The 16,141-nt window shown below is 44.7% G+C and overlaps 1 protein-coding gene across 1 annotated transcript in view; it reads left to right on the top strand.

The window, feature by feature from the left end:
* LOC126191144 (Down syndrome cell adhesion molecule-like protein Dscam2) overlaps positions 1–16,141 on the top strand; it is a 395,591-nt gene that overhangs the window by 120,931 nt on the left and 258,519 nt on the right. Inside the window, exon 8 of the mRNA XM_049931899.1 lies at positions 13,393–13,537. Within this exon, the coding sequence (XP_049787856.1) occupies positions 13,393–13,537 (145 nt within the window). The remainder of the gene's footprint in view (positions 1–13,392; positions 13,538–16,141) is intronic.

Below are 16,141 nucleotides of genomic sequence, written 5' to 3'. Positions count from 1 at the left end.
AAGTATTTAAACCTAACTAACCTAAGGACATCATACACATCCATGCCCGAGGCAGGATTCGAACCTGTGTCCGTAGCAGCAGCGCAGTTCGAAACTGAAGTGCCTAGAACCGCTCGGCCACAGTGACCGGCAGCATAATAAAGAACCAAGCGTGAGGTACTACAGTACTGGTACTCAGAGACAGTTTGCATCCCGAAGACCACACTGAAAAGCTTAATATCAGGTTTGGGCATAATTCTTTGTGACTCTGGGCATAAGAATGTGCACTTTAAGCCGAATTATGCATTTTAGTATGGTTTACCAAATTCCTATGCTGTCGGAGCATCCTCGGGTGTCCTGTTTCCTTTACGATGTAATGTAAGAAAGCTACGTACGTACAAACGTACGGGCTTCTTACGTCATCATAGCTGCACACACGCCTGTATTCTGGTGGGCTCTGACAAATCCTCAAACTACTTCTAACATTTTGCGGAAAATATTGTGAAGGTTGACATTTCTGAATATTTAAAACAACTTGCCATTCTTTGCACCACTTGGAAATCTTATCAAAATCTGATGGAATATTTGTGTAGCTTTCTTCAGACAGAAGATTATTACAGGTAACTGCATTGTCTGCAGAAAATCTGAGGTTGCTATTAATATTGACTGCCATGTCATTAATATACAAAGTGAACAAAAAGGATCTCAACTTACTTCTCTGGGGAAGGCCAGAAATGAGTTCTACTTCTGTCAGTGATCCTCTATCCAAAGTAATATGCTGTGTCCTTCTTACAAGTTACAAATTTTATTTGATACCCATATGATCATGCTAATAAATGTTGATTTGATACTGAATGAGTTACTTTTTGAAAGGCAAGAACTACATGACTGTCTTAACCTATGGGTTTTGTGATGTCATGTGAGAAAATGTGAGTCACATTTCACATGACCTATGCCTTCAGAATCCATGTCAGTTGTCATAGAGGAGGTCATCCTGTTCAATTTACCTCATAATGTTTGAACTTGGAACATGTTCTATGATAGTATTATAGTCTGACAACAAAGATATTTTATGATGGTTTTATGGATCTCTGCTGCTGCCCTTCTTGTAGATGGGTGTGACCTGTGCTGTCTTTCAACTACAATTTTTTATTCTAGAGATCTACCATATACCAATATAATGAAAAGGAAAGTTGCTTCTCACCATATAGTGGAGATGCTGAGTTGGAGGTAGGCACAACAAAAAGACTGGTACAAATAAAGATTTCAACCAATAAGGCCTCTGTCAAAAACAGACGACAGACACTCCCATACACACTTATATAAACACAATTCACACACACGATTGCAGTCTCAGGCAACTGAAGCCACACTGTGAGCAGCAGCACCAGTGCATGATGGCGGTGGTGACGGGATTTGGGGGGTAAGGAGGATGCTGGGGTAGGGAGGGGGAGGGATAGTAGGGTGGGGGTGGTGGACAGTGACGTGCTGCTGGGGAGTGTGTAGGGCGATGTGGAGAGAGGATAGGACAGCTACAGGGTGTGGTAGATAAGTAATGAGACTCAGTCTAGAAAAACAAATTTATTGATCCAATTTGTACAAAACGTTAATATTCTTCAAAGTACTCGCCTTGGGCGTCGACACAACGTTGCCAGCGCGTTTTCCAAGCTTCATAGGCCCCACTGTAGTCCGTTTGAGTTATCCCAGTTAGTGCCTTCGTGACAGCACGTTAGATGTTCGGAATATCGTCGAAACGGTGACCCTTCAGGCATCTTTTGACCTTCGGAAATAGGAAGAAATCAGGAGTACTCAAGTCAGGGCTGTATGGTGGCTGTGGCAAAACTTCAACTCCAATTGGGGTCAAGTAGGAGGTCACGAGGAACGCTGTGTGCGCCGGAGCGTTGTCGTGGTGGAGACGCCAGCGTTGAGCAAGGTCCTGTCGCTTCCGTTTGACGGCTCTGTGCAATCGCTGAAGGACTTCTTTGTAGAATTCGGCATTGACAGTCTTCCCCTGAGGGACAAACTCTTTGTGAATTAACCCCCGCTTGTCGAAAAACACAATCAGCATTGTCTTGATGCGGGACTTTGACATTCTTGCTTTCTTCGGCCGCGGGGATGCCGGTGTGTGCCACCCCGAGCTCTGGGCTTTCATCTCCGGGTCGTACTGGAATGTCCACGATTCGTCGCCTGTTACTACGTTGTCTAAAAAGTGTGGATTATTTTCCAAATCATTCAACATCTCACGGCAAACGTCCACTCGTTGTTGCCCCGTCCACTCGTTGTTGCTTTTGTTCGGCGGTGACCAATTTTGCGCAAACTTTCCTCATCATCAAATCTTGCGTAACAATTTGGTGAACCGTAAATTTATTCACGGAGACCTCATCGGCAATCATTTTGAGACTTAAACGACGGTCGGAGTCCAGGAGTTCTTTCACTTTGGCCACCGTTTCATCCACACGACTCGTTGAAGGGCGTCCAGATCGTTCCATGTCTTCAACGGATTCCCTCCCATTTTTAAATTCATTAAACCACCGGAACACTTGAGCTCTTGATAGGGAGTCTTCTTTGTAGGCCTCCGTAATCATAGCAAAAGTTTCCGAAGCAGTTTTGCCCAAGCGAAAGCAAAATTTGATTGCATACCGCTGTTCTATCGAGTGATCCATCTTCAGCGTTTTCACAAGTGTCACGGGCACACAAACAACGTAATAAGCGAAGCTCGACCCTCACTGCACCAGAGCTCCGACGCGACTGCGAACCAGTTCTATTGTTAGCTCAGATCCTCCACCACGTGACGTACAGGTGGAGACCACCCTGCGAGCGACTGGGGTGCCGCGCGGCGGCCAGTCTCATTACTTATCTACCACACCCTGTATGTGCAGTCTGGAGGTTAGAGAGAGGGCAGTGGAGAGGTGAGGAGGGGGGGGGGGGGGTGACTTAGCGGGAAAGGAGAGAAGTAAAAAGATGGGATGCGATGGTGGAATGAGGGCTGTGTAGTGATGGAATGGGAACAGGGATGGGGGTGGATGGGAGAGGACAATGGCTAACGAAGTTGTGGCCAGGAGGGTTATGGGAATGTAAGATACATTGCAGTGAAAGTCCCCACCTGCACAATTCAGAAAAGTTGGTGTTGGTGGGGAGGATCCAGATGGTACAGGCTGTGAAGCAGTTGTTGAAATGAAGGATGTCATGTTTGGCAGCATGCTCAGCAACAGGGTAGTCCACTTGTTTCTTGTCCACAGTTTGTCGGTGGCCATTCATATGGACAGACAGCTTGTTGGTTGTCATGCCTACAGAGAATCCAACACAGTCGTTACAGCTCAGCTTGTAGATCACATGACTGGTTTCACAGGTAGCCCTGCGTTTAATGGTATAGGTGATGTTTGTGACCGGACTGGAACTGGTGGTGGTGGGGAGATGTACAGGACAGGTTTTGCATCTAGATATATCACAGGGGTGTGAGCCATGAGGTAAAGGGTTGGGAGCAGCGGTTGTCTAGGGTTGAACAGGTATATTGTGTAGGTTTAGTGGATGGCAGAATACCACTGTGGGAGGGGTGTGAAGGATAGTGGGCAGGACATTTCTCATCTCAGGTCACGATCAGAGATAGTCAAAACCCTAGCAGAGAATGTAATTCAGTTGCTCCAGTCCTGGGTGATACTGAGTTACCAAGGGAATGCTACTCTGTGGCCATATTGTAGGCTTTTCGGGGGTGGTGGGAGACTGGAAAGATAAGGTACGGGAGATTTGATTTTGTACAAGATTGGGATGATAATTACAGTCTATGAAGGCTTCAGTGAGACCCTCAGTATATTTCGAGAGGGACCGCTCATCACTGCAGATGCGACAACCGTGGGTGGCTAGGCTGTACGGAAGGGACTTCTCGGTATGGAATGGGTGGCAGCTGTCGAAGGTGAGATATTACTGGTCGTTAATAGGTTTGATATGGACGGAGGTACTGATGTATCCACGGTCTGTGTCTCACTGAAGCCTTCACAGACGGTAATTGTCCTCCCAACCTTGTACAAAAACAAATCTCCCGTATCTTATTTTTCCCGTCTCCCACACCTCTCAAAGTCCTACTGTCTGGGCACAGTGGAGCATACCCCCGTAACTCAGTACCACCCAGGACTGGAGCAACTGAATTACATTCTCTGCCAGGGTTTTGACTACCGCTTGTCGTGCCTTGAAATGTGAAATGTCCTGTGCACTACCCTTCCCACCCTTCCCATAGTAGTATTCCACCATCCATCGAACCTATACAACGTACTCATCCGTCCCTAAACAACCGCTGCTCCCAACCCCTTACCTCATGGCTCATACCCCTGTGATATACCTAGATGCAAGACCTGTACTGTACATCTTCCCACCACCACCTACTCCAGTCTGGTCGCAAACATCACCTATCCCAGTAAAGGCAGGGCTACCTGTGAAACCAGTCATGTGATCTACAAGCTGATGTGTAATGACTGTGCTGCATTCCCTGTTGGTTATGAGAAACAACAAGCTGTCTGTCCGTACGAATGGCCGCAGACAAACTGGACAAGAAACAAGTGTATCACCCTGTTGTTGAGCATGCTGCCATACATGACATCCTTCATTTCAATGACTGCTTCACAACCTGTACCATCTGGATCCTTCCCACAAACCCCAACTTTTCTGAATCGCGCAGGTGGGAACTTTCTCTGCAATATATCCTACATTCCCGTACCCTCATGGTCTCAACTTTGTTAGTCATTGTCCTCTCCCATCCACCCCCTTCCCTGTTCCCATTCCAGCTCTACACAGCCCTCATTCCACCATTGCTCCCTGTCTTTTTACTTCTCTCCTTTTCCACTACTCCTCCCCTCTTCTCCTCTCCACTGCCCTCCGTCTAACCTCCCGACTGCAAGTAGCTGCCTTACCCTCTCTCCACCTCTCCCTGCATGCTTTTCAGCAGCACATGACTGTCCACCATCCCTACCCTACTACACCTCCCCCTCCCCACCCCAGCCTCCTCCTAACCCCCACCCAGTCACCACTCCCATCATGCACTGGTGCTGATGCTCGCAGTGTGGCCTCCATTGCCTGAGACTGCAGTCGTGTGTGTTTATGTCAGTGTGTATGTGTGTATCTGTCGTCTATTTTTGACAAAGGCCTTACTGGCCAAAAGCTTTATTTGTGACACTCTTTTTGTTGTGCCTATCTGCAACTCAGCATCTTCACTATATATGGTGAGTAGAAACTTTCTGTTTCATTATATTGTTACATTCCATCCTGGATTTTCCATTGTTAGATCTACCATATATTATGATTAAAAGAAGGACTAACACAGCTGTATATATTTCACTCATCTTTGCAGTGGTGCAGGAATTGAAATGGGACTGAAGTTCATAATTTCTGCCATCACAAAACTGTAAATATTGTAATTAATTTTTGGGTGATTAAAATATCCTCTAATTATGACAATAAGGTTTGGAAATGTACTGACACTGAACAGAATATTTCTGTACAATTTTTGGTTTCATCTGGGAAGGAAGGAAGATTAGTGTTTAACATCCTGATGACAGTGAGGTCATTAGAGTTGGAGCACGAGCTCATGTTAAGAAAGGATGGGGAAGAAAGTCAGCCACAATCTTTCAAAGGAACCATCTTGTCATTTATTGTGAGCATTGTAGGGAAATTCAGGATGGCTGACTAGGGATTTGAACCATTGTCTTCTGGAATGTTAGTCCAGTGTGCAGTTTCATCTGGGGTTGAATCTGGTGGTCAGTTGAAAGATTCAATTATAAAACTGTGGCCACCTTTGATATTGAGTCTTGATCAAACACTCTTGCTGCAATTTCTCTTTGGAGTATTTGCATTTCTTGCTTTGTGACAAATACACTACCTCCATTTCCTGTTAGCTTGTCCTTTCAATACACATTTAAATTGTCCCCAGAAATCTCAAATCTGCATTTTACCAGCTTTCAGTATCTAATATTATGAGAGCTCCACTGTTTTTAGGAGTGCTTCAAATTCATGAATGCTTTAGTTGTTGATCACTAGGATTTTAATAATCTCATTTTTGGGGGTTATTTGTTTTTATCTTACCCTAATACTTAGTGGCCTCCTACAGCTATCTTTATCTGCACTGGACTGAGAATTGCCTAAACTAAGATACTGTGGTGCAGAACCCACAGACATATACCTATCTGGTAGCAGCCCCTTGGTGTGCAGTTCCCCACAGACCCATTTATGGGGAGCCTATAGTCCTCAACCCTGTGGCACAAGTGTAGGACATCATAGCCTAGCTTTTCACAGAATCTTTGAAGTCTGATGGTACAATCTTTCTGCTCGGCTCAGAACCAGGGGACCACAATTCGTTCTTGTGACAATGCTGTAGATTGTGAGCTTTGTTTTCCCTAAGCGAGGCTGATCTTCTCAAACTCCTCTACAGGTATGACTTCAGATCACATTATAGCAGCTGGAGTGAGCAACCATTCTGATGGAAGATGAAGTTGGCTGTGATAGGTCAGGATGTATGGCAGTTTACCTCCAAGTGAGGGCTGCAGTGGAGTGATGGCACATGTCAGGTGATGAACCTTCTCGGAAACCATGCTGGTTGAATTAGTCCTTCATTCCATAACAATTACAGCGGTGGAGATGGAACTGGAAAGGCAGACAATGACCTTGTGACCTAGATGGCCATGGCCTTTGTGGCATGCCAGATTTAGCAATAGCCCACCAGAAGAGCAGCAAACTGCCTGTGTCACAGTGCAATGGCAGTGGCTGGCAAGGTGCTGTAGTCAACTTAGTAGCAGAGGCGGTGATGCAGGGCTGCAGTGATGGCAAGTGGTGGACAGTTGAAAGTGGCATCAGCTGCTGGCCTGCCTCTGCAGCTTTGCAGAAAGCACACCAGAGCAAACCACAGCCTCTGGCATGGTTGATGATGAAGGCATATGCCCTCACTGTATGATGGACAGTGATAGTGTTTGCTCACACAAGCTGGGCAGGTATATGACGATAGTCCTGACCTGTACCCCAGTCTGCCAGGAAGGCAACCATTGCAGATGACAGTCACCCAGCACATGACCCACCGGTAGAAAGACGCCAAGTTGGCAGCATTTGGACTAAGCCCAGGCAGTGGCCTGCACCTATTGACAGCAGAGTTTCATGTTGGCAGCTGGCTGGTTCATCTCGGTGTGTAGACTTACATAGACCTCCACTCAGCTGACGCTTGGTGATGACTGGGCGTGAGTGTCTAAATTTGATGGTATTTATGCTAGCCACGTCTGATGTCGTTTCCGCAACAGTAACGGTTCTGCCCTATAAGTCAAATTTGGAAAACCCATCATACAACAGTTAGTCCATTATATCAGCAACTCCACAGCCGAGGTAGTACTATAAAGGTGCCACAAGTTCTCCTTTCAGAAGCACTGTCTGGCAACATTTTCAATGTCAGCTTGCGTACTGAATGAGTATACTTGTGATATGGCACCCAGTTACTGTTGTGACTCGCCGATCATTCAAAGTGCCGCCGCACAATTACGCACGTCCTATACGTGCGGCGTTGTCTGCCAGCCATGCAGCAGCTGCGCCACCTAAGCGGCCAGCCGAGCAGCGGCCGCTAGCCTGAGACTTGGTGCTTATTCGAATGCTAACGTGTACACATGTCAACTTTCTCTGTGACTTATATGTGTTGTTGTGTCATTCCAAATTATATGTGTTAAACTTGAAGTACTAACAATTGGCGACGAGGTAGTGGATTTTTCCTTTTCACCGTTGACTCACAGGGTTCCATGGCTACTGTCGAGCAACTCTTGCAAAATCTCCTTGAACAGCAAACGCTTCTAACAGCGGCGATTCGTGATTTCGTCGCGGCGTCAAATGTGGGGCGTTTCTCGTTGTTGCCTATACCTCCTTTTCCTCCTTACGACGAGACGGCGGAAGACTGGTCTGATTATGAAAAACGTCTTCAACAGCACTTCTTGGCATTTCATGTCACGGACGAACAACCATGTAAGTCTCTGATCCTTTCCTGGATTTCACCCCAAATGTATCGGTTGTTGTCGCAATTGGCTCCTTTGAAGGATCCTGCGCCCCCACGCACTGCCTCGGCCTAGCCGTAAACAACCCGCTAAGAAACTGCAGCAAAATCCCTGGCAACTTCCTTCATGTCTGTGGTGTTTTACGAAACATTCACGCGAGGATTGTCCCCAATGTTGGGCTGTGTGTCACAATTGCAAAAAGAAAGGTCATGTGTCTTCCGTTTGTAAATCCGACCGCATACATGATGCTCATGAACATGACGCTGATTCTGATTCTGTGTTGTCTGTCAATTGCACTTCTTCCCTTTCAGGGAAGTTATTCCTCATTGTCCAAATCCTTGGTTGAGATGTTCGCATGCAAGTGGATACCGGTTCTGCTGCCACTATAATTAATTCTCAGACTTATCTTCAGCTGGGTTCTCCACTCCTGTCCCCTGTCACTTGGCAATTACGGACGTACAATAAACAGAAGATTTCTCTCTTGGGACAGTTTAATGCTGAGGTATCTTACAAATCCATCGTTCGCACTGTTCCCATATTTGTGGTCAACCAGAACAATGCATAAAATCTTTTTGGTTTCGATGCCTTTTGTGTTTTTGGGTTCCCCATTGATGACTCTGTCAATATTGTCTCTGACGCTATTCCTTATTCTCAACTGGATTCCTTGTCGACGACATTTTCGTCCCTTTTTTTCTCCTGGGTTAGGCCGTGCAAACGACTTTGAAGCTCATATCACACTCAAACCCACTGCTCGGCCTGAGTTTTTTGGGCCTCGGCCCATTCCTGTAGCCCTTCGTGATCGGGTAAAACGGGAGTTGGATCGTCTCACTGCGTCAGGGGTCTTGTTTCCTGTCACTTCCAGTGAGTGGTCCTCTCCTGTCGTCGTAGTTGCTAAGCCAAATAGTGATATTCATCTCTGTGGCGATTTCAAAGCCACTGTAAATGCTTAATGCCTCATTGACACTTACCCTATGCCCCATCATGAAGAACTGTTCACTAAAGTTGCTGGAGGCCAGTATTTTTCTAAAATTGACCTGTCAGAAGCTTATCATCAACTTCCTCTCGACGCTGCTTCCCGGCAGTTTCTGGTCCTTAAAACGCCTTTCGGCCTCTATCAATACCAGCACTTGCCATTCGGGGTTGCTAGCGCCCCTGCTCTCTCTCAGCGATTCTTGGAACAACTATTGCTCCCTGTCCCTGGATGTATCAATTACATGGACGACATTGTTGTCACTGGCTCCACCACTGAAGAACATCTTCAAAATCTCCGCACACTTTTTCATGTCTTACAGACTGCCGGTCTTAAGTGTAATCTTCAGAAATCACAATTTTTTCAGGCCTCTATCACGTACTTGGGGTTTCAACTCTCTCGGGATGGTATTCGTCCACTTCAACAAACTGTCTCTGCGATCGATGCCCTTCCTCACCCTGCATCTTTTAAGGAACTGCAGGCCTTCTTGGGGAAAATTGCATACTATCACAAGTTTTTACCGTCTGCGGCTTCGGTGGCTCAGCCGTTGCATCGCCTGTTGCATAAAAACGTGCCTTTTCACTGGTCCGCGTCATGTGACGCGGCTTTCCAGCAATTAAAGACTATGCTGAAACAGGCCCCGTGCCTGGCTACTTATCAACCTGGCCAACATCTTGTTCTTGCCACAGACGCCTCTCAATACGGGGTTGGGGCAGTCCTTGCGCACTGTTTTTCTGACGGTTCGGAACAACCCATTGCTTATGTCTCCAAAATGCTCACGGATGCCCAACAAAAGTATTCTCAAATTGACAAAGAAGCTTTGGCCATCATTTATGCTCTTCATACGTTTGGTGTTTTTCTCTATGGCTCAAAATTTCATCTTGTTACGGATCACAAACCACTTGTTTCCTTGTTTCAACCATCAACGTCACTTCCCGACAAGGCTGCACACCGTCTCCAGCGTTGGGCTCTTTACTTGTCCCGTTTCAATTATGAGACTCATTTCTGGCCAACGGCTCAACATGCGAATGCTGATGCTCTGTCTCGCCTTCGCATGGGTCCTGATCAGGCATTCGATAGGGACGAACTTTTGTGTTTCCACCTGGATGTTGCCAAGCAGCGGGTTGTGGATGGGTTCCCCATCACTGGGGACAGGCTGGCGGCTGCTATGGGTTCTGACCCTACCCTCTCCCGGGTTTTACGCTGTATTCAGAAGGGTTCGCCAGATTGCCCGTCCACTAAGACTTCTGATCCATTGCGGAACTACTACACTTTGCGCTACCACCTCACGGCTAGGGATGGTGTTATCCTCCTCTCCACTGACAATACTTCGCCGCGTGTTGTGGTACCTGCGTCTTTGCGTGCTTCGGTCTTGTGCCTCCTTCACCAGGGGCACTGGAGTGTGTCTCACACAAAATCTCTGGTGCGCTGTCATGTGTACTGGCCTGGCATCGACTCTGAAGTAGCACACATGGTCGCTGCCTGCGGCTCTTGTGTGTCACAGGCCGCTGCCCTGAAGTCATCTTTGTCACTGTGGCCTTCGCCTGAGGAGCCTTGGGAGTGCATTCGTGCTGACTTTGCGGGACCCTTTTTAGGTACTTATTGGCTCCTCATAATTGACGCCTACTCTAACTTTCCTTTCATTGTCCGTTGCACGTCACCTACCACCGCGGCAACCACCAGTGCTCTCACCCTCATTTTTTCTTTGGAAGGCCTCCCCTCTACTCTTGTTACTGATAATGGTCCGCAATTTGCCTCTTCCGACTTTGCGGATTTTTGTGCTCGTCACAGCATTACGCATGTCACGGCCCCGCCGTTCCATCCACAATCCAACGGTGAGGCTGAACGACTGGTCTGCACATTTAAGGCTCAGATGCGGAAACTTCTGACTTCTTCTGCTGCTGATGATGCGCTTCTCCAGTTTCTGGCGTCTTACCGTTTCACCCCCATGGGCGATCACAGCCCGGCTGAGCTCTTACATGGCCAACAGCCCCGCATGCTACTTCATCTTCTGCGGCCTCCCACCTCACGGCCGCGGATGCCTTCCCTTGGCCGGTTCACCGCCGACGACCTCGTCTGGGTACGGGGATATGGCAGGCGACCAAAATGGAGCCCGGGCCGCATCTTAAGACACCGTGGCAGACGCCTGTATGAAATACAGACGGACACGGGTGTTGCAGTGCGTCATTCGGACCAGCTTCGGCCTCGGGTGCCAGCAACGCCTGTTCCGAATGCCGCCACACCACCTTTGGCTCTACCTGATGCTCGGGATCTTGGCATCTCTTGTTACTGACAAACGCAGCCCTCTCACTGTCATCGCGATGCCAGCACCAGAACGGATGCCACCAGGAGACGTGCCCATGCAGGAACCGCGGACCATCCTCTGTCAGAGTACATCTACTCGCCTCCTCCTCCAACGGACGCCGACACATCGCCCATGTCTCCTGTCATATGAACTGGACTTGCCGCAATGGGCAGATTGGTGCATGGGCCCCCAGCAGATTTGACCCCTACGTCTCCTGTCATCTCGACCTGTTATCATCAGGGACACTTCCGTCCGTACGGGAAGCCTCCTCCTCGAGACTTTACGGCGAGTCAAACGACACCTATAGACGTTAGCCATCTCCAGGACACCTCCATCAAGACCAGTGCAACAATTTCAAAGGGGGGAAAAGTGTTGTGACTCGCCGATCATTCAAAGTGCCGCCGCGCAATTACGCACGTCCTCTACGTGCGGCGCTGTCTGCCAGCCATGCAGCAGCTGCGCCACCTAAGCGGCCAGCCGAGCAGCGGCCGCTAGACTGAGACTCGGTGCTTATTCGAATGCTAACGTGTACACATGTCAACTTTCTCTGTGACTTATATGTGTTGTTGTGTTGTTCCGAATTATATGTGTTAAACTTGAAGTTCTAACAGTTACCAATATGAGTGACGATACCATTGTTATGACATCGTTTTGATGAGTCTTCACAAGAGCTGTTTGCTACACCATGCTGAACCATGACGCAACACCACACAACAGATATCACTTGTTCCAGGGTCCATCACTGTTTGTAACTGGTTGCACCCTGTCCCCCCTATGGCTCCTCGAACAGTCTATTCAATGTGTTGAGTGAGGTGCAGGATACATGATGGGTGAAGATGATGATCCTTCCCATACATTGCATCCAATTCCCTATGTGGTACCATTGTTTATCATTCATTCAAACATCTGACCTTTAACAAATGCCTACCCTTTTGCACATGCTTCCCCCTAACATGGACACAGCAGGATTCTCATCAGGTGAAGTGTGTCTCAGTGGCTCAGTCTCAGTGGAAGAGAGCACCTTGAACTTGTTAGTCACAGGAATGGGTATAATACTTTGAGTTCTCTGTACTTCCTGTTGTCCCTGCACCAGTATTCTCCATACTCCCTGTCTTCCCTGTACCAGATCCCTAGACCTACCACTGAGTCACTACTGACTGTCAAGTCAATAAGTAATAACAGCTCATTTATTTCCTGGAGAGGGGATGGTATACAAAGGAGAGAATAAAATCTTTGGGGTCTCTTTTACATGACACTTGGTACTTCTCCCAACACATTCATTTTCTGCAGCTTCCAATCATTTGATAGTAGTCAGAGCAATTACCAGCTGCCTTTGAACAGTAAGTAACTCATCTTGTTCCCGAAAACAGCAAAGTGGGCTGCTTTGTGGGTGGTGCCATGTTTTGCAGAACAGCAAACAAATAATTTTAACTGAGCTTGCTGATTTGCCTCTAATTTCTTGATCTGTTGTGCTACAAGGATTGCAAATTCTCTTTAAGAACTGAAGTGATAAACACCCAAAAAATTGAGTTCTATTGTAAGAAGGAAAAAACATGGGGATACAATTTACTGATTCCCAGAAGCAATTTGGAACTTTTTCCCCAAGGCTGTGGTCACTAACAAACTCAAAAATAGTGATAAATACATTACATATTCATACAATGATGGCAAAGGATTCTATTTTACCCATTTGTACCAAACATGTGCAGTATGAGCAATTTAAAACGCCTTATAACCAAAACTATGCTGCACATTATTTTGACATGGCTGGTTTATTATTATGTGTAAAATTACCAACATAAAAGTTTAATGGGCATGCAAGACCAACACATTTTTACCCTGCCCTAACACTGCACATTTTAATTGTTGATGTCATTAAAGCATTCTCAGGAGACCATATATAGAAAAAAAAGAAGTATGCGTTAGCCTGTGACATTGTGGTCCAGGTAAAAATAATTATCATAATAAATCACATTGAGATAAAATACTGCACATTCAGGTCATCATGAGAATGACTCAAAAACTGTTATGTTATATATTTCACAAAATAATTAGAATTAAGCAATTAGAATAACTTTCTATCAACAGATGTGTCTTCATCTATAAATGTTTATGTGGCTTTTCTACTACAGATGCTAGCCCAGAACTGCTGTACTGGTTTGCAGAACAGACTCTACAACCTGGCCCAGCTGTATCTTTAAAATGTGTTGCAACAGGGAATCCACCACCACAGTTCATATGGACCCTGGATGGATTTCCAGTACCAGATAGTCCCAGGTCAGTGCTGTCAGGCTACTTATATAGCAGTACTGAAATGAGATAATGAGTGGATGCCTTTTTTGAACTGTTTCCACCTTCTGCACCTTATGCCTCTTTCCTCTGCCCCCCTGCCCCCCTTCTCCCCTCCCTCAAATGATATGTGCATATGTTACTTTCTGTTGTTCTTGTCGTGTTTCTTTGTGTATATATGTACGTATTCTTTGTGTCTTTCTTCACTTGTACTACTAGATGCCACACTTTGTCCCTGAATGGTCTCATTTCCTATTTTTTGCCATCTGAATCAACTCATTACTGTAAAAATTGGTGATTGTGCTACATTTTCTTCATACTTTTTCTGGAACTACCTGCCAACTAAACCTTTATTTGGTAGCATTTTTCATTTCATTTAACAAATCCTTTCCTTAAAGCACATATTACAGGAAGTTTTATAAAGTATTGTTGTTTTTCATTGAAAATTTATGCTTTATGTTAAATAATTATGGTAATACTATTTAAAACTCAGACTTGGTACATCTATTCTGATTTACTTGAACCTCCTAAATTATTCTGCTAACATCAGGCTTCAACACTCACCCACACAAATACAATGATTTAACATCATGTTAAATTCATAATCAATTGTAATTTTGATACAAAAGCCACAGTTTATGTAAATTACACAGACTGTTAAGTGATCAATACTTGTATGTGTATTTTTATTAGAATTTATTAATTATTCTTATTACAAAATGAGGCAAAATCATGTATTAGTGACAAAAAGTATCCATTATCCATTCAGACCAACATAACAGTCCAAAACCAACATAACAGTCCAAAATCGTGAAAAGGCCATATACAGATTAAAAAATACATATGTATCAGATCTTTCACTAAATCTAGAATCAAACACATCATCATGGCCTGACTGAGACAGTTTAATTTCAGCAAACCTCTAATTTCATTTGTGACCATTACAGAATTTTCTTCCATGGAATAATCTGGAATGGAGTCTGCTCTACTTCATGATGCTAACCAAACACCCACTTCAATAAAGCAAAAGTTATAATGACTAGTGAGCCTCTGAGTTATCACCAAACTGAAAAGCATACACCAGACTGTGAATATCATAGTATTTCCCATCCTTCCTCAGTTATGAGCTGTAGTAAGATGTTAATATATCTGATTCGAGATCTACAAGGTCCAGAATCTTCAGCATTATTATTTTCTTCATGTGGGGTACCACAGCCATATGTTTGTTAAAGGGCATTGTAAAGGTTCCACCTTGACTCTTGCTTACATGTATTTACTTTCTTTAGCTTTGCACAGTTGGCTGATTTCAGCATTATGGGTCTTTCTCAAGTCCTGTAGGTGCTAATACAACAGCACTTGAGTAAGGCCGAAATTGGCAGTTGTGTGAAGTTAAATAAAGTAAATACATTACACAACAACCAAAGTGGAACCTTTGCAGTGTCATTTCAGCAATATATTCAAGAGTAATGCTAACTTCACAAGGAAACCTTCTTTACATGAGATTTCCTTCTTACTGATTAGTACTATGTTACATTTATACTCTCAAAGTAGGTATAGTTGTGATTGAACAGGAGTGAAATTTAAAGTTAGAAATAGTAGTTATGGAGCTATCTACAAAGGCCCTCTCATTTAAACTTTATACATTCAGTATATTTCCTCTGCTAGAATGCAGCTCTATGAACTTTTTTCTCTTCAACCTAACCCAGTTTGTTCTTTGCCGTAACTATTTCAACAGTTGCCATACATGTTTTTTTCCCCATCCTTGAGCAATATACATCACATGAGTGCAATCTTGTGGAATAAAACCCTGCTTGGTTTCTTTGCAGCTTTTCCATCCATTTGTAGCTCATCAGAGAATTATCCATGAATCTCAATTATTAATACTCGAAAATGAAAGAAAAGCCATATTTTAGTTCACATTCTAGAAAAATTTTAGGTGTTACTACAAATGAATTTATAAGACATAAAACAAAAGAAAAAAATATTGATAAATGTTAGTCACAGAAAAGAAGCATCTACACAATAAATAACAAATCATGATCAACCATGTTGTCACTGCACATGATTAAAATGTGGAAGTTTACTGTTGCCACACTTTGCTTGGTTATCGATGTATGTGTAAGAGCGTCTTAAGATAATAACATCAGGGATTTGCAAAAACAAATAAAACTGCCTCCCTGAATTCAACAATGGATTTTATGTGCATACAAGTGCAAGAGTTGGTTTGTAGCAGCAATTTGTTGGAGTACAAGTGTACTCACATGGAATTATTCTTGAAGTTATGGGAACGAGGATTGATTTCACAAGTAAGGCATGATTAGGAATAAGGTATGTGAATGCATGATCTGAGATAGAAGCAGGATGATTGCGATCATAAATTTACTTAAATGTTACAATACATAAAATGTGCAGTTTGTTTATGAAGGAGGAGGTGAATAACAAATTCAATTACTTTTTGTTCATTCTGACCTTTACCATTGTGTACCACATATCCTCCATTATGGGAAATTTCCAGTCTGGAAAGAAGGAGAAGCTAGAGCATAAGCAAGAAAGTCTTGGGGGCTCACACATTGCACATTTTAATTTTATTTA

Source organism: Schistocerca cancellata, chromosome 6 (assembly GCF_023864275.1).
Source record: "Schistocerca cancellata isolate TAMUIC-IGC-003103 chromosome 6, iqSchCanc2.1, whole genome shotgun sequence".
Classification (NCBI taxonomy): Eukaryota; Metazoa; Arthropoda; class Insecta; order Orthoptera; family Acrididae; genus Schistocerca; species Schistocerca cancellata.
The sequence above is the reverse complement of the archived record's forward strand: the minus strand, read 5'-3'. Positions and strand labels throughout refer to the sequence as shown.